At 45.0% G+C, this 22,700-nt stretch overlaps 1 protein-coding gene across 1 annotated transcript in view; it reads left to right on the forward strand.

The window, feature by feature from the left end:
* LOC129324768 (nesprin-2-like) overlaps positions 1-22,700 on the forward strand; it is a 75,866-nt gene that overhangs the window by 19,257 nt on the left and 33,909 nt on the right. Inside the window, exon 2 of the mRNA XM_054972159.1 lies at positions 6,766-6,889. Coding sequence (XP_054828134.1) covers positions 6,811-6,889 — 79 coding nt within the window. The 5' untranslated portion in view covers positions 6,766-6,810. The remainder of the gene's footprint in view (positions 1-6,765; positions 6,890-22,700) is intronic.

Here is a 22,700-nt window from a genome sequence, read left to right on the forward strand (position 1 = left end):
GCCCTCTAACCTTAAACAACTTCTCATTCGTAAGTAACACTGACATGGATGCTGGGACTGGAGCCTGCAACTCGGATAAAGGACATTAGAATTTAGAGTATAACTAGCTCAAGGGCACTCAGTCAGCTTCCAGGGTAGCATGGGGATTCAAATCTGAATTTCCCAGACCCTAGTCCAACACTTTAACCATCTGCCTGTCTTTATATCTTGCCCTTCCTGCTCCACAGAACTCAGAGCAGAATTCAGCCATAACAGAGCAAAACCGAGCCCCAAACAACTGACCTAAAGCCTGTGTGACCAAAGAGGTTTGGCTTGGTGCAAGAGACGTTCCAGGAGACTGTCTGTGGGAGGCAGTTTCTCAGTGAGGGTGTCACCACAGAAAAGGCCTTGTTTTGGTAGCACAGAAGACAACAGGTGGCACCACAGAAAAGGCCTTGTTTTGGTAGCACAAAAACAACAGGAGGTATCTTAATTCTTGGGCAAGTTGATGTGGACACCATTGTTCCTTTCAGTTCTTTGGTCCCTGGATTTTTAGGGCTTGCTTTTTGGAAAGGCACGTCATGCCTACGTCCTGTTCTGTTATGTCTGTGACAAAAAGGCCTGTCTTTTGTCCCATTAGAAGTGTGCCCTACAGTTGGCATAGGCTATCGCTGTATAAAACAGCAACGCTTGTTCATAATAGGCTGGGTTCTTTCTTGATCCTGGCTTGTCAAGATGCCAAGTTAACATTTCTCTAATTGCATTGTGTCCTCCTCCTCCTTCCTGTCTTGGCCGCTAACCTGGTTTCGAGCATAGAGGGGGAATCTGAGGAAGCTCAGTTAGTTGGTTGTAGATTTCAGGATATTTACCTAGTTGAGCTAGTGGCCAGGAAGGATAATGAAGGGAGAAGGTGGACGCTTGTAGTGGAGTGTCTTGTAAGATGGCACACAAGTTTTTTTTCTTAGCCGAACCACCTTAAAAAAAAACCACTCTCTGGATTTGACATATTTGTTCCTCTTAACCTGTGATTAACCTATTAAAAAAACTTAAACCCTCTGTTCTCCAGAGACATCTGCTCTCTGTCTTCCTTGTGACCCCTTCGCCTCCTTTCATCTTGAAAAAACCGTATAAATATTTAGGTATAATTTAATTACTTTTGTTTTCTCATTTTTTCCCAAGCTTTTTAAACAATGTGATTGGCAGCAGGTTATGAACTTATTTATTTTATTATTTATTTCTTAACAAGATTTTTACCCTGTCTTTCTGCCCTCACGAGGCCCCCAAGGCAGCTAACAAATTAAAATCTCATCTTGAAAGCCAATTAAAACCAACGCATAAATATGCCATTAAAACAATTTTAAACCAGAACTTAGATACAAAACATAAAAACAACAATTAAAATGTTGGGGAGGAAGGAAAGAGCGCTGAGGGAACACCAAAATGAAACAAAAAAGTTTGAGAGCCAGTTTGGTGTAGTGGTTAAGAGCAGCAGGACTCTAATCTGGAGAACCAGGTTTGATTCCCCACTCCTCCGCTTGAAGCCAGCTGGGTGACCTTGAGTCAGTCACAGCTCTCTCAGAGCTCTCTCAGCCCCACCTCATGGGTGTTTTGTTGTGGGAATAATAATAACATACTTTGTAAGCTGCTCTGAGTGGGTGTTAAGTCATTCTGAAGGGCAGTATATAAATTGAATGTTGTTGTTATTATTATTAGAGAGTGCCAGGGAGAGAGTTCCAGTGTTTTGGTGCCACTACTAAGGAGGCCCTCTCCCGAGTTGCCACCCAGCTAATCTCAGAAGGCAGGGGCACCAAACCATAGAGAGCTTTAAACGTCAGCACCAGCACTTTGAATTGTGCCTGAAAATAAGCCAGAAGCCAGTGGAGATGAACAAAGACTGGAGTGACATATTCCCTGCAACCCAGTCCCGCGTTTTACTCCAGGCATGTTGGCAACCGCACCTCCGAACTGCTTTTAATCCTGCAGGGGTGAAAATGTGGGAAGAAAGAGTTTAAAAATACTTCCCGTCCTGAGTTGTTCCCCTTCAAACAGCGCCTCCAGCATCTGCAGCTGGAAAAGAAAAACCTTTTGAAATGATTACAGACCTAAATATATGTATACCAGTCTTCTTTTCAAGGGCCAAGGTACATGTTACATTTTCTAATGTGCTGGGGCCAGATTTCCCGGATCTGACTTACTTTCGCGGCAGTCCAGCCTCCCAGCCGTTGTGGCGAATAGTAGGAGCCCCGTTCGGCTCAAGACAGTGGCTGGGGGTGGGGGAACCATATACCAGAGTGGGGGTTATTTGCCCCCCTTTGGAGCCGCATGTGGAGTTCTGTGGGGTACCTGGACCCAACTCATTAAAAACTTACTCATGCCTGTCGTTGCGAGCACAAGAGCTTATGTCAACTTCATTGCTTTCCTTTTCCCATAGGAGTGTCCAGCAACTTTATTTAGGGAAAGGAGTGCCCTCAAAGTACGTCGTTGGCATGGGGGCTAAACCTTTGCCCCCCTCCTAGTGACTTCAGTGAGCCCGGCCAATGAGAAAACACCCTGCCCTCTCCTGTCTGCATAAACCGAGTTCTGTTTCTTGCTCATGCTAAACTGTGGTGGAATTTCGGCAGTCGGTTTTGATATGTGCCTGGCTGCAGTATTGCAATAAAACATATTTATCATGATTTTTCCACAAGCAAAGGATTCTCTACTCTTCCATTGTGTTGTTTGGGGCCAGCAAAGACATTCTCTGCTCTCCACCCTCCTCAAGTCCTGGACTTTCCAGCAACCAAGCTATTTATAATTGTGGCCGGCTTCCAAGCTAAACATATGTGGATAAAAAAGACGCGCTCACTTTTTTGGAGTCAACAAAATCTTGCTCTTTTATGTTTGACAGATAAAGCAATACGCCTTCCCGTGTAACAGGCACAGCTATTCTTCCCATTAAGTTTATGATTCCAGAAACACAACTGCCTTTGCCCCAGTGATTGCTTTTGTTCAGGGCTTTTTTTCTGGGAAAAGAGGTAGTGGAACTCAGGACCGCACAATGACATCACTTTGGGTCAGCTGGAACAAGAGGGGAATTTTTAAAAGTTTAAATCACTCTTGGTGAAAATGGTCACATGGCCGGTGGCCCCGGCCCCTGGTCTCCAGACAGAGGGGAGTTTAGATTGCCCTCCACACCAAGCGGCGCGGAGGGCAATCTAAACTCCCCTCTATCTGGAGACCAGGGGGTGGGGCTACCAGCCATGTGACCGTTTTCAAGATGTGCTGGAACTCCATTCCACCGTGTTCCAGCTGAAAAAAGCCCTGCTTTTGTTAAAGGTGTCACACACCACCAGTGTTTTTTGATTTAAGCTGTGACTATATGGTATATGGCTATATGGTATAATGGTTAGAGTGTTGGACTAGGATCTTGGAGACCCCTATTGAAAGCCCCACTCTGCTGGGCAACCTTGGGCGAGTCATACATGCTCAGCCTAACCTACCTCACAGGGTTGTTGTGAGTGTTAAATGGAGGAGAGGAGAATGATATATATCACTCCGAGATCTTGAGAGGAAGGGCAGAATTAAAATGTAGTAAATAAATAAGTTCTGTTCATTTTCCACTCCAGCATTATACCACTATAATTCCTGAAACTTGCATACATTATAAAACCAAGACAGTATGAAGTTTACCACAGAGAATCTAGCTGGACAGAAGTGTTGTATGGCCACCCTTCAGAAATATCAGATGGAAACCGGGTGTTATATATGTTTAGAACATCTGCCTTGATCTTAAAAGTTCACATATCTTCGTTTTCACATTTTTTTAATTTACATTCTGCCCCCCAAAATCATATATTGCAGAGGTTTTTCCTGAAATGGTTGGGTGGAAATTTACTGCTAATTCATACAGTTATTAAAGTTCTAAGTTCCTGTCTGAAACATTAATTGAACACCGAAGGGCCAAGGAAGAGGGGAAAGGCTTTCTCCTAATGTTGTCTCTTAGCCCTGGGTTTCAGAGATTTACTCCTTTTTTAATAATTTTATGGGAAGTTAAAACAAAATACATACTAGAAAGGGAAGATCTGTTTTGATGATTCATTGCTTCCAGTACTTTGGGTGGCTCTCGAAGGGGATTGAATCTCCTTGGTACTGATTTTCTGTATGCCTGGTGGTTTTTGGCACTGGGAATTATTAAAAAATGTGGCTCCCCCACCTGTAGTCTGAAGTGGTACAATCCAGATAGGACCTCTACTGTATATTTTCTAATGTGTACATCAACTTTTAACAGGTGGCCGACAGATTCATCTGACTCATGCAGAGGACTTTCCTTGAGCTGCACCATTCAGGCTGTATGTAGCCTGGCCAAAAAGCCATGTTTGAATGCTCCTTCATGGAAAACAAACTCCCTGCTTGAAGAAAACCAGCTTACTAAAGCCAGGGGTACTGGGCTAGCTTTCTCCCTGATAAGCTCGTTTTTAAATGTACAGGGGATTTATTTATTTTTACTGCATAGCAGTGAAGAATGTAATCCCCCATTGTCAGTGTAAAATGGTACAGTATAGGCAGGGCTCATTTCGAGGGGGAATGCGCAGGAATGCAGTTCTGGCAGTTCCCCAAAGGTCACGTCAGGTGGCCCTGCCCACCTGACTCTCGGCCATTTTGGGCCCGTTTTGTCCTGGATTGGGGCCAAAACAGCCCAGATCGGGCCTCTGACAGGTGGTGGATCACTCTCCTGTTCAGCTGCGGCCGGATCCTGACCATTTTGAGCCCAATTTCGGCCCTGAATGGCCAGGATTGGGTCCAAAGCAGCCAGGATAGGTGATGTCAGGGGGTGTGGCATATGCAAATCAGTTATGCTAATGACAAATTTCTGGTGATGTCAAGGGGTGTGGCATATGCAAATCAGTTATGCTAATTAGTTCCTCCAGCTCTTTTTCTACAAAATGACCCCTGAGTATAGGAAATATCTTGTGATTCTGCTTCAGGCATAGATTGAAGATTGAAGAAATAGTTTTTCATAAGAATTGCTGGCAGCAACTTGATACTACCGATTTTACACCCCTGGTGTCCAAAAATAAAACAAAGTCTCTGTTTAGTATTAAAAAGAGAAACTGGAAGCCAGCCGTACAAAGGCCTTTAAAAAACTGTCATTTTTTTTCTTTCCAGGAGGCTTCCTGGTTCATAACAGTGTGTTGCTAGGACTGTTTTTTAGTTTATATGGAAAACATAGAAGAGAAAAAAAAAGTTGCAGCGTTCTTGGTTGGATCATAAATAAATAATCTGGGACTCCATATGGAGAAGGGAGATTTCACAATAGAAATTACTGCACTTGCTTTACAACACCTTTAGAAAAAATGAGGTAGTGCATATAATATTTTAAAAGTTTCTAGCATTAAAATATGACATTATTATCTTTCTAATTTGTTCATTGTTGGGGTTTGGAATATTACTAGTTGTTTGACATAACATTGACTTGCCATTTCTTAAAAAGTTTTTGCTTGAAAGATGAGTTACTAATTACACACTTTTTACTAACGTATTACAATTTATTGAACAGTTCGTTGCTGATTATTAACTTGGTGGTGGTAAAGAGTGCTGTCAAGTCACAGCTGACTTATGGCAACCCCTAGTGGGGTTTTCATGAGTTCCATGGGTTAGCTGTAAATCATATTTAAAAAGTGGCCCAAAGTTCGGTTGTGTTATGCTTGGCAGATAGTTATTTTTAAAGCCTTATGTAGGAGCAGATCAGTAGAGACTAGGGGGTACATTTCTCCAGGAAGTGTTAAGGGATTTAAGTATAAAATACTTAATCACAAAGTGCTGTGAGCTGGGCACCTACCACAATAGAGAGTGATGCAAATTTATTGCTTTTTTGTGTGCTTGGTGAAGGTCAGATTTGTTTTGGCTTTGTTTCCTTTTGATTTAAGAAAACCTCCCAAGTTCCTTTCTTTTTCTTTTCTTAAAAAAAAAGTTTTCCTGGCCAACAGAACAGTTATTGCCAGTGACGTACTTGAACAGTGCAATCCTAAACAGAGTTACTCCAGTGTAAGCCTATTGAAACCAATGGTCTTAGACTGGAGTAACTTTGCTTAGGATTGCACTGGAAATCGCACACACATTTGAAAGGCGCAGTCTGTGTGTGTGTGATTGATGAGGCTCTTTCCAGAAGAAATAGGATTTCAGGGCTGAGAAATAAACGGTCAAGAATGGTATTTGCGGGAGTTGGGGGATGCGCCGTGGTCTCCAAGATACAGATAGTGCAAGAACTATGGGTCTCCTTACTCCAGCCAACATTACTTTCTTTGTTACACTTTAATTGTTTAATCTTCTGTGGGTTCTGCTTCTTTGGTCTCCAACTTGCTACAATAATTGCTGAGCAAGAAAAGAAGTCCATAAAGCCAAAGATTTAATGAAGATGCGAGGAAAGGAAAGAGATACTCCCCGAGGAGGATAGGAACATATTGGTTGAAAGTTATCTGCACCAAGGCTCTGTCAAAGTTGACTTTGGGATCTTTCTGCCTCTCTTCCAATCTGCATCTCAGATCTTTGGATTCAGTTCTGTTGCCTGTTTTATGGCAGTGAGTTTTCCAGAGCTGAAAGTTAGCCTGCTAGAGAGAGCGTGACTGCAGGACCCACAAAGAAACATAGTTTGTGATCCAGATAATCTAAGAAAACACTGTTCTTGGAAGCCGGAAGGACGTGTCTTGCTCTTTTTTAAGCTACGGAGCTTTTTTCACCAGCGTCTGTTTTGAATGTGAAATCCAGTCTGCTAAGATTTCCCCCCTGTCTTTTTTAACCCCTTTCCAGTTTGGTGATTGAAATGAGCTTGCAGACACCCTAGGGACTAGCAACATGGCATCTCCGGAAATACCTCCTGCCAATGAAGAGGAGCTTTCCACTGACATTGACGATCTCCATTATTCCCTGCAAGGTAAGGTTGATGCACCAGCTTAACCAATGTTGTAATTTGCAGAGCACAAAAATAAGCCTCTATAATGCCTTCTGTTTACAGCAGGATTTGAGTCCAGTGGCACCTTAGGGACCAACAAGGTTTTTACAATCTAAGCTTTCGAGAGTCAGAGCTCCCATCTTCAGACAATGCCTTCAGTGTCTTGAGAAGCTTAAGAGTCCAGTAGCACCGTTAAGACTAACCAACCTTACTGTAGTATAAGCTCCTGCATCTGACAAAGAGAACTGTGGTTCTTGAAAGCTTATGCTACGGTAAAGTTTGTTCGTCTTAAAGGTGCTACTAGACTCTTTACTATTTTGCTACTACAGACTAACACGGCTAACTCCTCTGGATCCTTGAGAAGCTTACACTCTCAAAAGCTGACACTCCGAAAATCTTGTTGGTCTCTAAGGTGCCACCGGACTCATATCTACTGCAGGCCTACACCGCTGCCCACCTAGCTTTCTATTTAATGACTCTCATGGATTGTTCACAACAGGGACAAGTTTTCTTTCTGGAAAGCCACTGGACTTTGTATCTCATTGAAACAGGTTGGAATCTAGAGCTGCAGTGCTAGCATGAGGGGCTGCGAGTCGGGACGCCTCCAGTTCAAAATCTCCTCTTGTCCACAAACTTACAGGGTGGCCTTTGGGAAGCTGCGATTCTCTTCATCTCAGCTCTCTGTTTTCTCTAATAGATCCAGGTTCTCTGAAAAAAAGTTACAGGAAGGCAGATTTCATTGGAACATTAGGAGACACTTCCTGACGGTGCAACCGATTATCCCAGGAAGCAGAGGCTGGAGAGTCAGCAACGCTCTAGTTTTGGTTTTCCTGTTGAAAGCAGTGACTTGGACAAGGTGGCTTATATTTCCCCTTCCAGCTCTGTGATTTTATGCAAGAACTCAGCCGGAACTTGCTGTTCTGGTTATTTGACCATCCAAAAGTAGACATGCTTTCACTGCTATTGTGGTGTTGGGGTTGGAGGGTTGGACTAGGATCTGGAGATCATGGCAGTTTGCTGGGTCATCGGGCCTACTTCACAGGGTTGTTGTGAGGATAAAATGGAGGGGGAGAGGAGAAAGATGTAAGCTGTTTTCTCCAGAAAGCCAGGTTATAATGAAGTAAATAAATACATTTTCAGTATAACCACTCCTCAAAATGCGATAACCACTCCTCAGAGTCACCTTTGATGCTCATGGCTCCTAAAATTAATACATAATAATAATAATAATAGATTTATATACTGCCCTTCAGCATGACTTAACATCCTCTCAGAGCAGTTTACAAAGTATGTTATCATTATCCCCACAACAACAAACACCCTGTGAGGTGGGTGGGTCTGAGAGAGCTCTGAGAGAGCTGTGACTGACCCAAGGTCACCCAGCTGGCTTCAAGCGGAGGAGTGGGGAATCAAACCCGGCTCTCTAGATTAGAGTCCTGCCGCTCTTAACCACTACACCAAACTGGCTGCCAGAGCTATTCAGTGGTAGAACTTGTACAGACTTGACCTTTCAGAGGATCAGAGTTGCTTATGGTTTCCTCGTGTTTTTCTTCCTGTTGTTGAAATAAGCCATTGTCAAGGTAATGCCCCTGTTTGGACAGCATCATGACTTGAGCTGCTGGCCGCTGTTGCTGCAAACTGAAATGCGCTCTTGCCGCCCCCCTCACACTCCATTACCTGTTCTGAGTGAAATGCCCTAGGTAGTATTTTTTGCAAGGGGGTGAACTGCTTGGTCTGGCTAAAGGAAGTGCATTGGAATGTTTTACGTGCCCAGAACCACCCCCAAACTAGTCTATGTAGACCTGATCAAATGCAAAACAGAGCCTTGGAAGCTGTGCATTTCAGATTGTTTTCTTGGAAAACAACCTTTGCAACCGAAAGTACCTCATTAAAGAGGTACATCCTATTCTGTGGGGCTGAAGCAACAGTTCTTCCTGTTGGGCCCCAGGGAGCCCCAGGCTGGCTGCTGGTCAGCAATTCCTAATTTATTGTGCCGCCCGCTGAGAAGGGAATTGCAGGCTGTTCTTTTTTTTAATGTATTAATTTTCTTTATTTAAATGGTAAACAGTAAACATAAAAGGAATAAACAACAAACCTAAAAGATAAAAAACATAACATTCTAATGACACACTAACAATACATATAGACATGCAATAACAAACTAGACAAATAACTAATACTAATAAGGGAAAATACAGTTTAAAAAGAGAGGGGAACGGAAAAGACTAAAACTACAAATTGAGTTCTGATTTTCTCCGCAACAAATATATATTGTTTTCAACATCTCACTTATTCTGTGTTAAACATATGAGCCCTCTTTTTTCGATTGTTCATATTTCTTAATCCCTAAATCCAGATATCATCATTATTAGCTATTTCATGTAAAAAGTCTATAAACGGTTTCCATTCAGTCACAAATGTAGCTAAGGTCTTTTCTCTAGTCAGTGAAGTAAGTTTTGCCATTGACGCAAACTCTGATTTATTGTGCCACCTGCTGAGAAGGGAATGGCAGGCCAAATCTGTCTCTGGGCTAAAACCTGATGTTCCTTAGGGAATCATGGGATAAAAAGGAACCAACCGACGCCGGCTTCCTACTATATAAACCCCTGTGTGTGTGAATGTATGACTTTGTCCTAGGCCTGGCCTACATGCGTGGCAGGATAAGGTGGCTAAATGAGGTACCGCTTTGGATTGCAGGCATGTTTTGTGGGGGGTGTGTGTTAATTTTTTTAATGGTTCCATATAAAAAAGACTCCTTGTGAGAAAAACAGCTGGAAGAACATTTCTGCCCAAAGCAAAGTGCTCATTTTGAACGGCTTGGTGTCTGAAGGGGGGGAGCATTCAGAAAATGGCATCTGAGAGCCAGTTTGGTGTAGTGGTTAAGAGCAGCCGGGCTCTAATCTGGAGAACCGGGTTCGATTCCCCACTCCTCCACTTGAAGCCAGCTGGGTGACCTTGGGTAAGTCACTGCTCTCTCAGAGCGGGACCACAAGTGACGCCTGACACAGGTTGGACACTAGTCAGCACCCCTCAAGTTTTGATGGGGAATGTAGGCATCTTGGTCTTGCAGCTTGACTCTCCGACTGCTGTCCAGTGGACTTTTCAACTGTCACTTGTCCAACATTCCGCCAAGCTGCCTACATTTTCCGCCAAAACTTGAGGGAAGCTGACAAGTGTCCAACCTGTGTCAGGCGTCACTTGTGGTCCCGCTCTCAGAGCTCTCAGCCCCACCCATCTTAAAGGGTGATTGTTGTGGGGATAATAATAATAATACACTTTGGAAACTGTTCTGAGTGGGTGTTAAGTCATCCTCAAGGGCGGTATATAAATCAAATGTTGTTGTTGTTATTTTTATCATCTCTCCCCTACCCGCAGTCCAAAGTGGTACAGCCCATTTGAGATTTTGATACTTTGTTTTGTGGCCTGTGTGAATCAGGCCTCCTCCTCAGTCAGGCTGCTGGCCCTGTTAGCTCAATATCGCCCCCTATGCCTGGCAGCAGCTCTGCAGAGACTCAAGTAGGGGCTTTCCCAGCACTGCTTTTTCAGAGTCTTGAGCAGGAGCAGTTGAAGGCCAGATCCTTGAGGTGCTGCCTTCAAAGTACCTGCATTGCTAGTGAGATACACCCACCCCATACGCCTGCCCTGTATATGAAAATACGAAGCTGCCTTATACTGTGATATGATTAGTCCATGTAGTTTAGTAGTGGCTCCAAACTTCTTGGCATGTGGTACTGCCTACCTGCAAATTCTGTCTGCCCTGTTGCCCAGCGGGAGGGGAGAGACCTGCCATTACCTCATGCCGGCAGCATTTCTTTGTGCGCATGCACTCCAGCACCTGCGCAACGACATCACTCCCGGAAGTGAGATTGTCGTGCCACCCACAGGAGCGCTCCCACATTCTGTGCGGGGGCCAATTTGGGGCCAAAATCAACCCCAAATGAAGCACGGGAGTGCTCCTGTGGCCGGTGCGACGATGTCACTTCCAGGAGTGACATCATCACACCCTTTAGGAGTGCATGCGCCGAGCAGGCTCCTGGGGTGCCTGCTGGTGGCGAGTGACCTTCCAGGGTCTTGTCGCCTCCTGGTGATTGCTGGCAGATCGGCGGGCAAGCGTGCAAACCCCCAGGAGATTACCCATCAGTGGTGGGCACCTGGGAACCCCATGTTAGCCCCTTCTACTGATAGCTAATCCATGTGGACTAGAAGCAATAAGGCCTCAAGATTGCCCCCTGTCCCTCTCCCACTGGAGAAGGCTTGTGGGCTGTTGCTTGGATTCAGTGCACTGATCATACCAAAATTGTGAAATCTGGGGGTGCCCCCAGTACGGCTTGCGCTTTTCTGGGAGTGAGCATCCCTGTTACCACTGAGTGGCTGTCCCAGGTATGTGCCGTCTCTAGCAGGGGCATCAGTTAAGCTTTCTGCTCACCTTTGCACACAATTGATTTGTGTAATGTGCCTAAAGCATTAGCCTGCTTGTGATGGCGGAACTAGATCCCTGCAACCAGCAGATTTATGGAAGGGATCGTCCCTGGTTCCAAAGGGCTGTGCATTGCGCCATGAAATTTCGGGGGTGAGTGGTGGCCGTTTGACATTCCGCTGTGTGGCTGTCCCAGTTATGTGTGGTCTGTAGCATGGTCATCGGTTAAGCTTTCTGTACACCTTTGCACACAACGGAATTGTGTAAAGTGCCTAAAGCTTTCGCCTGCTTATGAATCCCTGCAACTGGCAGATCTAAAAAATGGTCACACAAAAGTGGCAAGTGTCTAAGTATTTCCCCTACTCTCTCTTTGGGACTCATTTTGGAAAAAATCCTGAGAAAAATATGTGGGTTAAGCTGTGAATTTTCTACCCCATGGGGATTCTCGTAGAGTATATGTGTTATTTATTCATGATTTATTATAAATTTGGAGCTGGCGGAGTTTGATGCTGTTTGTTTTAAGTGGGACATGACAGAGCTGTATAAGGGGGGCACAATATAGATGTATATAATTATGAATGGGTTGGAGAAAGTGGACACAGAGAGAACTTTTCTCCCTGTTCCATAATACCAGAATTTGGGGCACCGAGTGAAGTTGATGGACAATATATTCAGGGAGGTATTTTCTTTACTTAACAAGTAATTAAATTGAGGGATCCATTTCCAGTGGTATATAGCGTGTGTGTTATTTGTTGACAAGTCGACTCTGACCTATGACAACCCTATGAAGGAAAGACCTTGAAAACATCCTATCATTAACAGACTTGCTCAGATCCTGCAAACTGGAAGACATGGCTTCATTTATTGAGTCGAGCCATCTCGTTTTAGGCCTTCCTCTTTTCTTACTGCCTTCCAATTTTCCTAGCATTATTGACTTTTCCAGAGAATCGTGTTTTCTCATGATGTGACCAAAATACAATAGCCTCAGTTTTGTCATTTTAGGTTCTAGGGAAAATTCAGATTTGATATGATCTAGTACCCACTTATTTGTCTTTTTAGTCATCCATGGTATCCGCAAAACTCTCCTCCAGCACCACGTTTCAAATGAATCCATTTTCTTCCTGTCAGCTTTCTTCACCGTCCAACTTTTACATCCATACATGGCAATGGGGAATACCATAGTTTGGATTATCTTGATCTTGGTCCCCAGAGAGACATCTTTATCTTTAAGGATCTTTTCTCATCCCCTCACAGCTCCATTTCCAAGTTTCAATCTTCTTCTGATTTCTTGGTTGCAGTTTGGTTGACGATTGAGCCAAGGAATAGAAAATCATACATTTCAATTTCCTCATTGTCAACTTTAAAATTGTGTAGTTCCTCAATAGTCATTACTTTTGTCTTCTAGATGTTCAGCTGTAATCCTGCTTTGGTGCTTTCTCCTTTAACCTTCTTCAGTAGTTTCGCTATTTTCTGTCAGTAACGTGGTGGATTAATGGCTTCAAAAGGGGTTAGATTCACGGAGAGATCCATCAGTGGCTACCAGGGAGCCTCCATACAGAGTGGCTGCAAACGTCTGAATGCCAGCTTTCATGTTCTCCTGAAACCAAACTGCACTTCAACTTTAGAAAGATCTCTTTGGTCCCCGGGGTTGTTTGCTACGGTGGGATACCATCACCAAGATTTTTTTTCTTAGAAAGGAAACTTGCCCCAGGCATGGCTGTTTTGCCAACACCTCTGCCACTCCCTCCTCCTTCAATAGGTGCCAGCAGTGGGGAAACAGACAGGTAACAAATTCCACTGTGATTCATGGCTTGTTTCTAAATACTTCCAGCTGCTATGCAACAGGCTTAAGCAATGAGAAAGGTCTAGCCAAGACGCATTCCTTTGCCTCGTTGTCACGAGGTGCTGAACCCATATCTGGGTGGTACCGCTGCAGGTGTGTTCACGTTACTGAATGCTCCTCTGTACCCAAAAGGGAAAAACAATCCCTGCACATAGAAAACTAGGTGTCAAGGAGAAAGCTAGAAGGGAATCCCTTTTCTCATTGTAGGCTCATGCAGTTTGCCTTTGAACTTCCACTCGGTTCTTCTCTGCTGTAGCTTAGTGGTTAAGTGATTGGGTTGTGAATCAGCATTCTGCTGGTTTGACTCCCGCTACTGCCACTAGCTCAGTTGGTGGTCTTGGGTAAGCTACTCCTCTCAGTCCAGCTCCCTGGCTGTATTGTAGGGATAATAATGATGATGATGATGATGATGATGGTGGTGATAATGATGATAATAATGATAATGGTAACAACAACAACAACATTCTATTTATATACCACCGTTCAGGATGACTCACTCAGAGCAGTTTACAAAGTGTGTTGCTATTATCCTTAAGACAATCATCCTGTGAAGTGAGTGGGACTGAGAGAGCTCTGAGAGAGCTGCGACTTTCCCAAGGTCACCCAGCTGGCTACAAGCAGAGGAGTGGGGAATCAAACCTGGCTCTCCAGATTAGAGTCCCACACTCTTAACCACTACACCAAACTGGCTCTCTAATAATACTGACTTTGTTTACCACTCTGAGTGGGGCACTAATCTATCTCGATGAGCGGTATATAAGTGCAGTTGTGGTTGTTGTTATTTTAAATTGGTGGACTCACTCGGCTATTAAAGGGAAAAAAAGATTTATTCCCTCCCACTGTAAAAATACTATTAGGGAAGGGAGCTTTGATTCAATAATAGAACAGAATAAGGGTGGAAGGGTTAACCCCCCCCCCCCGCCCCACCCCCGCACACCCAGCCTTGAGGCAAATTGAGGCTGCATGAAGCTGCAGTTTGGATTTGATGGAAGGAAGGAGATGCATGACCTCTAATTATTCTTCTTCAGCCTTCAAGCCTGGGGAGCGATCTATGCAGGTCTACTTGGAAGTAAGTCCAGTTTTATTCAATGGGGCCCATTCCCAGGAAAGTGTTCTTGGGATTTGCAGCCTAAGTGCTGGAAATTGGGTTAAAACAGCAGGAACAACTGTGATCTCACAAAGCCATCTGTACCTGGTCCATCCTGGCAGCCACTGGTGGATGTCTTACAGCAACTGTGTGGAGTGGATTTGATGGTTGTGTCAACTGGCACTCAGCCAGGCTGCTTGCGCTTCACCTCCGATGGCCCTGCACCCATAAAGTTCAGAGTTGCAAGTGGCTCGAGCAGTAGGAAGTGGCAGCAGGTCTCTGCCCTCCATCGCACACCTTCTTCATCCCGTTCCCATGGCGACTAAGCCTTGGATTGCCCGGGTGGTCAGCGAGGTGGGGAGGGGGAGCAGGTGCGAGCTCTCATTAAACAAGCCTGTGCAGGATTTTCTTTCCACGCCCGCTGATCCAATTTGCACACTGTCCCCAGAGCATAATTCCCCTTCTTAACCTATTTAACTTCCGTGATCTACTGCTGAATCAACAGGGTTTTTAAATAAGATGCCGGCTGTAGCATGCACTCATTTCGCTTGCACAGAATTCCCTTGTATGGCTGCCTTCCCTTTTAAAGAGAGTATTAAAACACATAGATCTGTGTTGGAAAGAGGCAAATTACAGTGCAATCATATGCGGAGTTACTCTGGTCTACAGCCAAGGTTGCCAGCTCCAGTTTGGATAATTCCTGGAGATTTGGGGGTGGAGCCTGGAAAGGGTGAGCTTTGGGGAGGGGAGAAACCTCAGTAGGGTGTAATGCCATAGTCCACCCTCCAAAGCTGCCATTTTCTCCAGGGGAACTGATCTCTATGGCTTGGAGATCAGTTGTAATTCCAAAAGATTTCCAGCTACCATCTGGAGGTTGGCAACCGTATCTATAACCATTGAACCTAATGAGATTAGACTGGAATAACTTGGCTTGCTCTGTTAGATGCTCTTTTGTCAGGAAGGCAGGTGAAAAGGCTGTATACTGGCGTACTGTTGACCATCTGGGCTGTCACAGCAGCACGGCTCCAGAAATAACAAGGTCACAAAATATTATTTCCATTCTGTCAGCTTCTGGAAGGCACATTTGCAAATCTTTGTATGGCAGATTAGATGGGTAGATATTGGATGATGCTTTCTCCTTTCTGTACTTTTTGGGAGACAGGGCCATGACTCGGTGATAGAGAATATGCCTATGTTGGACATTGTGGATGAATGGGAACTTTGGAACCCAAGTCTCCCCGTCTTATCTAGAGGTCTCACCACACGAGACAAAATACACTCGAGTTACACGGGTAATTCGAGTGCATTTTCTAATTCGAGTGTATTTGAGTGTAATTCAAGTGTAATTCAAGTGCAGGGCTCATTTCGAGGGGGAATGCGCAGGAATGCAGTTCCGGCAGTTCCCCAAAGGGGTCACATGACAGGTGGCCCCACCCACCTGACTCTTGGCCATTTTGGGCCCGTTTTGGCCTGGATTGGGGCCGAAATGGCCCGGATCAGGCCTCTGACGGGTGGTAGATCACTCTCCCGCTCATCAGCAGCCCAATCCTGACCATTTTGGGCCCCCTTTCAGCCGTTTTCAGCCCCTTTTTGCCATTTTGGGCCCAGTTTTGGCCCTGAATTGCCAGGATTGGGTCCAAAACAGCCAGAATAGGTGATGTCAGGGGGTGTGGCATATGCAAATCAGTTATACTAATGACACACTTCTGGTGATGGCAGGAGGCGTGGCATATACTAATGAGTTATGCTAATGAGTTCCTCCAGCTCTTTTTCTTCGAAATGACCCCTGTTCATGTGTATTTTGTCTTGTGTGGTTTGACTCTAGACCACACTGGATCTCGGTTTGCATTTCCTTTGCTGTGAGTCCCCTCGTTTGTCAGCAGAATTTGCAAAGAACAGATTTTCATATTACTAAGGGGTCCGCATTAGGGGTGTGCATAATGAAAAAGATGGAAATTTTCTTGCCGCATACCCCTAGGCAGCTTTCCATAGATGCTCTGGTTCTGCCTTTTGGCTCACAGCATCTGATCTCTGTGCCTTTCTGTTGTCTCTGCCAGATTCCAGTGGTCTTCCCCCCATTTGATTTTATTTTCATGTATTAATTGCGTCTCCACCCCCTCAAAAAAGTGACTACAGAGAACTTACAACAGTCACACTTGAACCGACAGCTCATTGTTTCATTTTGTAGGGTTGCTTCTGCGCTGAAGTTTTGCTCTACTTTGGAATCCAAACTGGGGATGGATTTGTCCTCTCATCATCCACTTTCCAGGTTTTTCCCTGTTTCCCCAGCTAGAGATATTCCATATCAAAAGTCACAATCAGTCCATTTAGCAGGGGCTCAGATGAGCATTACAGTGCGAATGGAGATGTTCTTCTGGGTGTACAATACGTGCATCAGCAGTACATGTAGAAGGCTGTTTCTGTGGAATGGATGTCTGTTAATGTGTATGGAGCTTTCTTGCTGGATCAGGGTGTGTTGTTCAATTGACTCCAGAGAAGGGATTAGTGGATTTAAGAACATAAGAGAACGTAAGAGAAGCCATGTTGGATCAGGCCAATGGCCCATCCAGTCCAACACTCTGTGTCACACAGTGGCCAAAAAACCAGGTGTCCTCAGGAGGTCTGCCAGTGGGGAAGGGACACTAGAAGCCCTCCCACTGATTGCCTCCCCCCGAAACACCAAGAATACAGAGCATCACTGCCCTAGACAGAGACTTCCATCTATACCTTGTGGCTAATAGCCGCTGATGGACCTCTGCTCCATATGTGTATCCAATCCCCTCTTGAAGCTGTCTATGCTTGAAGCTGCCACCACCTCCTGTGGCAGGGAATTCCATGTGTTAATCACCCTATTCTGTTCCATTCGTCTTCCGTGTTTTAATCTCCCCTGCATTTTGTTTTGCTTTGCTTCTGGTTTATTTCGGAGAATTTACGAAATTAATCTTGGAATTGGCACACTGATAGTTTGCCAAAGTCCTCGTTTCGTGTTTTTTTTCCTTACAGGCTACTGTTGCCCGCTGACAAATATGCACATTGCTTAAGCCAGAGCAAAAAGGGAATCTTAATGGGATCATGTGCTTGCATTCCAGTTCCTCTTTGCCTGGGTATTTTAATCCGTGCACACTTTAAAGCACATTGCAAAGACCTCTGGATGGGTTGTAGTCCTATCCAGATTCCTTTTGGGCATAATGGTTTGATTAATGTATCCACCAGTGCACATTGGTAAGGCATAAGGTGGAACTGCTGAGCTGTAGCAAACTGAGCATGAATGGGGTCCAAAGTCCAGCAGTGTGAGCCAGTGTGGTGTAGTGGTTCGAGTGTTGAACTAGGACATGGGAGGGAACCTGGGCCGTTTCCACACATCTCGGCATAGGGCCAAACTGACAGAACGAGGGCATCTTCGTGGCATGATTTCTGATGTCACCGCAATTCCTTTTTCGTGGCACGATGATGTCCGAAATCGCGCCATGAAGACGCCCTTGTTCCGTGAGTATAGCGCTATGCCGAGATGTATGGAAATGACCGTGAGTTCAAACCTTCACTCCCTCCTCCTGCAGCCATAAAGTTCATTGGATGACTTTGGTCCAGTTACTCTTTCTCAGCCTAACCTACCTCATAGGGTTGTTGTAAGAATAAAATAGGGAGGGGAGGTCCTTGCATGCTGCCCCAATCCCCTTAGAGAAAGAGTAGGATAAAAATGTGTAGATAGAAATGGAAATTGAAGGAATGGCAGATCATTGATCCTCGTGATTAGATAATTCAGAACTTTAGCATTTGGGTAGAAGTTTAGATAGCAAGCGCCCTCCTAATCCAGAAGCTACCTCCAAAGGAGAAGAAAACAAATCAACTTTTGTCGATCAACTTCTTTGAATTCGTGGCAGGTTGTAGTCTCAAATCTAGGCCAGAATGATTTGGCATTGATCCTGCCCGGGAGTACATCAAGAGCTCTAATAACCTCACCAAACAATGCATTTATTTTGGGTCAGTTCCCCTGCAGAACAAAACTAGTGGAAGACAAACCAGAGGTCTTGTAGAGCCTTATTAAAATGGGTGGATACAAAGAGTCCATTCATCCACCCCTTGGACATAAAAAAGTCCTTTTTAATGAATCCCATGGAAGAAGAAACCAGGCTTTGTCAAATTATTAAGCTCTGGAGTAGTACAATATGGGTGTGTGTGTGTGTAGGGGGGGAGAATACACCCGTGCCTAAGTCTATGAGGCCAGCTGCGGAGCTGGCAGAAATGCCGTTGTGTTGCTACATAAAAATCGATCCGACTTGTTCTGACGGCAACTGAGTTAGCGGAGCTATTTGACTTGGTAATTCATTTTATCGATTTTAATATTTCTAGGCTGCCTGTCGACATGAGTCGAAAGCAGGGAGTTGCAGCAAGTAAAAGAATAAATAATAAACAATAAAACAACTGCAAGTGGTAAAATACTAAAATGGGAAATGGATCGACCCAGTGCACTTAAATCACAACACAGGAGGTGGCATGGAAAATGCAATTTTCCTCCCCCAGCGGTCATTGAAACAAGAAGGGCCTTGGCTTGCTCTCCGGATGCAAACAGGGACTTCATAATGGGGAGGAATCCCCCAGTTGAGGGGCCACACCTCAAAGGCACCTCCAAGCTCGCTTCAGACAAAACAGGCACATGGAGCATGACTTCACATGCAAGGGAATTGTGCTGGGAATTGTCTTTTCTTCAGGCACCCTAGATCCAAAGTCATTTAGAGAGAGCCAGCTTGGTGTAGTGGTTAAGGGCACGGGACTCTAATCTGGAGAACCGGGTTTGGTTCCCCACTCCTCCGCTTGAAGCCAGCTGGGTGACCTTCGGCTAGTCACGGCTCTCTCTGAGCTTTCTCAGCCCCGCCCACCTCACAGGGTGATTGTTATAAGGGTAATGATAACACACTTTGTAAACTGCTGAGTGCGGCATTAAATTGTCCTGATGGACAGTATATAAATTGAATATTTGGATTATTATTAGGGCTTTAAAGGTCAGTGCCAGCATACACCGAACTTAGCCCAGAAGCTAACCTGTGCCCGGTGAAGGTCTTTTCGCATAACATGGTCTACCCGACTATTGCCAGTTGATAATCGTGTTAACTGTTTAGGGCCACTGAACACACTGCAATTATCCGATCACATGGTAGGGATTTTGTTTGTCGTTATTCCCCCTCCAGCTAGGAAAATAATACTCTAACTATGGGCTACAGCGGACAGATGAGTATTTGATTTAATGTAGAGGGCTTAAAGCTGGCAAGAAGGTTGCAGCTAATGTGTGTGGTTTTATTCACATGTGCAACATATTTCTTGCACATAGAAAATTTGCAAGTTTCAGTGGATGCTTCAGGGCAAAAGCTATTCCCTGCCATGTAAGCTTTCTAATTACAGGATAATCTTTACATGAGGGTGCTTTCAAACAAGTAATCCCTGGATTTATTTGATGTGGTATATCATTTAGCTTGTCGATCTGTCTGTCTGGCTATAAACGAATAACATTTCTATGTCAACTTTCTACCCATATAGGGTCCCCAAGGAGGCGAACATCAAAATATTAAAAAGTTCAGCATTAAAACAACATTTGCAGCAAAGTGTATCTAAAACAATAAAAAAAGTACAAACACACATAACATCACCATCAGGGAGGAGGGTCAATAGCAGTTGTTGACAACATGCCAGATAAAACAAAAGAAAGGTCTTCACCCCCTGGAGGAGGCAATGATACAGGCAGATGAATCTGAACCTGGGGAGAGAGTTCCAAAGTTTCGGGGCCACACCCGAGAGGACCCTTTCTCGGGTTGCCACTCCTCTAGCCTCAGATGGTGAGACACTGGAAACAGGGCCTCTGAAGATTATTGGAGTAGATGGGTAGGTTCATATGGATAGTCAGTACGGATGCCAGTCCCCCACTGGTGGTGAGGGATCCCCCGCTCCCACCTTCCACCCCCCGCCCCTACTTACCTGCCCAGTAGGGGGGGTACATGCCTCCTGGGTGGCACAGTGCACTCCTGGGCAGTGCGGCACACTCCCGCATTCTGCAGTGGCTGGATTTGGGCCAAATCTGACCGCTGCGGAGTGCAGCAGTGCTCCTGTGTGCCGCAGTGGCCAAATTTGGGACAATTCAGGCATGCTTCGGCCCAAATCGGGCCACTGTGGAGTGTGGGAGCACTCCCAGGGTGGCTCCCAGTCCGCGTGATGATGTCACTTCCCAGAAGTGACATCATGCGGGCTGGGAGCGAGCATATGTGAGAGGGAACCAAAAGGAGGTGCCAGACCTCTGACCTCCCTCCTGAGGGGGTCGGAATTACCTGGCAACCCTAGTAGTCAGGGTAGTAGTGCTTGGATTTAACCAAGGGAAGATTCTACCTTTCGGCGAGGAGCTGTCCTTGAGCGCCTTCCGATCCTGCGATTTTTTTGACTAGGAGCTATTTCACAACTTACAATTTGCTTGTATCACATAAGGACTGGGACCCAAAAGTCTCTCATGTGCTCCTATGTGCATTTGGGTGAGGATTACTGTTTACTGTCAGTGGCAGCTTTGTGCCTCTTGAGGAGACCTGCTCAGGAGGTTGCCTGATCTTTGGGGGGGGGGGTGCTTTTGAGGGGGTGTAGCAGCAGCAGGAAGCTGCTGCTGTTCGGAAACGAAGAGCAGAAAGAGCACACGGAATGGAAAGTATCACACAGTGAAGGCTGGTCTCAGCTAGAAATGTCAGTGTGAGTGCCACACAAATGTGTGTACCATGCAGCTGTTCTTTTCAGTGCATCACAACGGGCTGCAGCTTCCTGTGTAGTGTACACTCAATGTCAAATCCAAGCTTGTCGCTGCATGATGTGTGAATTAATTTTGGAAGTGTCTTTATTCGGGGCAATGACCCAATAGGTTGTAGTTGTCTTTAGTGTTCACCTGCTTGGATCCTATACTTTTAAAATGACAAGTGCAAGTTTGGGAGCTTCTCTTTCTTTCAGTGCTGGAGAAAAGCTACCCCTTGGAGAATGTTTAATTGAGGTTCAGCAGTTAAAGAGCTCGAGCAGTAAAGAAGAAGTGATATCCAGGGGCAGGAGGCAAAGCAACCTTTGTTCCGGAACAAATGTTAGATTAATCTCCACTGGTAAATGGTTGAGGTTCTGAGAGAGTTGCTGTAGCCGATGAAAAGGGTGACAAAAAGCCACTTGGCAGTCACTTAACCTTGGCCTCCTTGTTTGACAAAAAAAGGATGAAGTCAGGACGCTCAGCGCCTCAGAGTGTTGCATTCAATACCCACCTTTTCTCCCTGCCTGTCAATGTCACGTCAATGTCACGTCCTCATCTCTCAGGCCTTTACTACGCAAGGCTGTTATCTTCAGACAGATACAAGCACATCTTTTGTGGGAAAGAGAATTGGCCAGCTATCCTGATGACCTTCAACACATGGCCGTACTCTGTCAGCACCCAGATCACTTAACTTATTTCTTCTGCTTTTTATATTTTCTTTTTTAAAAAAGAAAAGAACGAAACAAAGCTGGGATATGCCCTCTGTTGCAAGAATCGTGTCTGTGAGCCACTTTGAGTCCCCATTGGGGAGAACGGGGGGTTGAAATGAAGTAAACAAAATAAATAAAAATAAATAATGTCCAGGGCTGGACTTTCTTAATCTATGGAGTAAACTTTCCCAGAAATCACTGCAGAAGTAGCTCTTGGTTATGCTTTGTAAGGGGGCTATCTGTACTCCTTTCCTGCTCATATTAGCCAGGGTGGGTTGGGGGGAATCAAGGATTTCCTTTAATAACAATAATAACATTTGATTTATATACCGCCCATCAGGACAACTTAACACCAATCAGAGCAGTTTACATAGTATGTTGTTATTATCCTCACCTAGACAAGCTGTGACTGACCCAAGGTCACCCAGCTGGCTTAAAATGGAGGAGTGGGGAATCAAACCCAGTTCTCCAGATTAGAGTCCTGCCGCTATTAACCACTACACCAAACTGGCAATTAAAATTTGTTTTTTTCAGTTATTGTGCACCTCTTCTTTTCCATTGGTCTTTCTATTAATTTGGAAAAAGGAACAGTTGCCTGGAATAAGGAACACGTGGCAACCCCGCCCCCCAAAGCACTCCTTGACCTTGTAAGACCTTGACTAGACAACTCAGTTCACAGTGAAGAATGCCAGCCATTGTATCCTGCCGTTCCTAATGGAAATGCCATGTATTTGTTTAGAATCTAGCAGAGATGGGCTAAGTGGCTGGGAGGGACCACAGCTCAGCAATAGAGCAAATGCCATGCAGGCATATGATCTCAGAACAACCCCTGACATCTCCGGGGATCAGCAGGCTTTGGGCCAGACACCTTGAAGATCAGTGTAGACTGTAATGGCCAATGGTCCATTTGGAGGCATTTTTGGAAATGGATCTGCCGTGGACTATGAACATCGGAGTGATAATGTGAATTTCCACGTTT

This window comes from Eublepharis macularius, chromosome 2 (genome assembly GCF_028583425.1).
Source record: "Eublepharis macularius isolate TG4126 chromosome 2, MPM_Emac_v1.0, whole genome shotgun sequence".
In the NCBI taxonomy this organism is placed as follows: domain Eukaryota; kingdom Metazoa; phylum Chordata; class Lepidosauria; order Squamata; family Eublepharidae; genus Eublepharis; species Eublepharis macularius.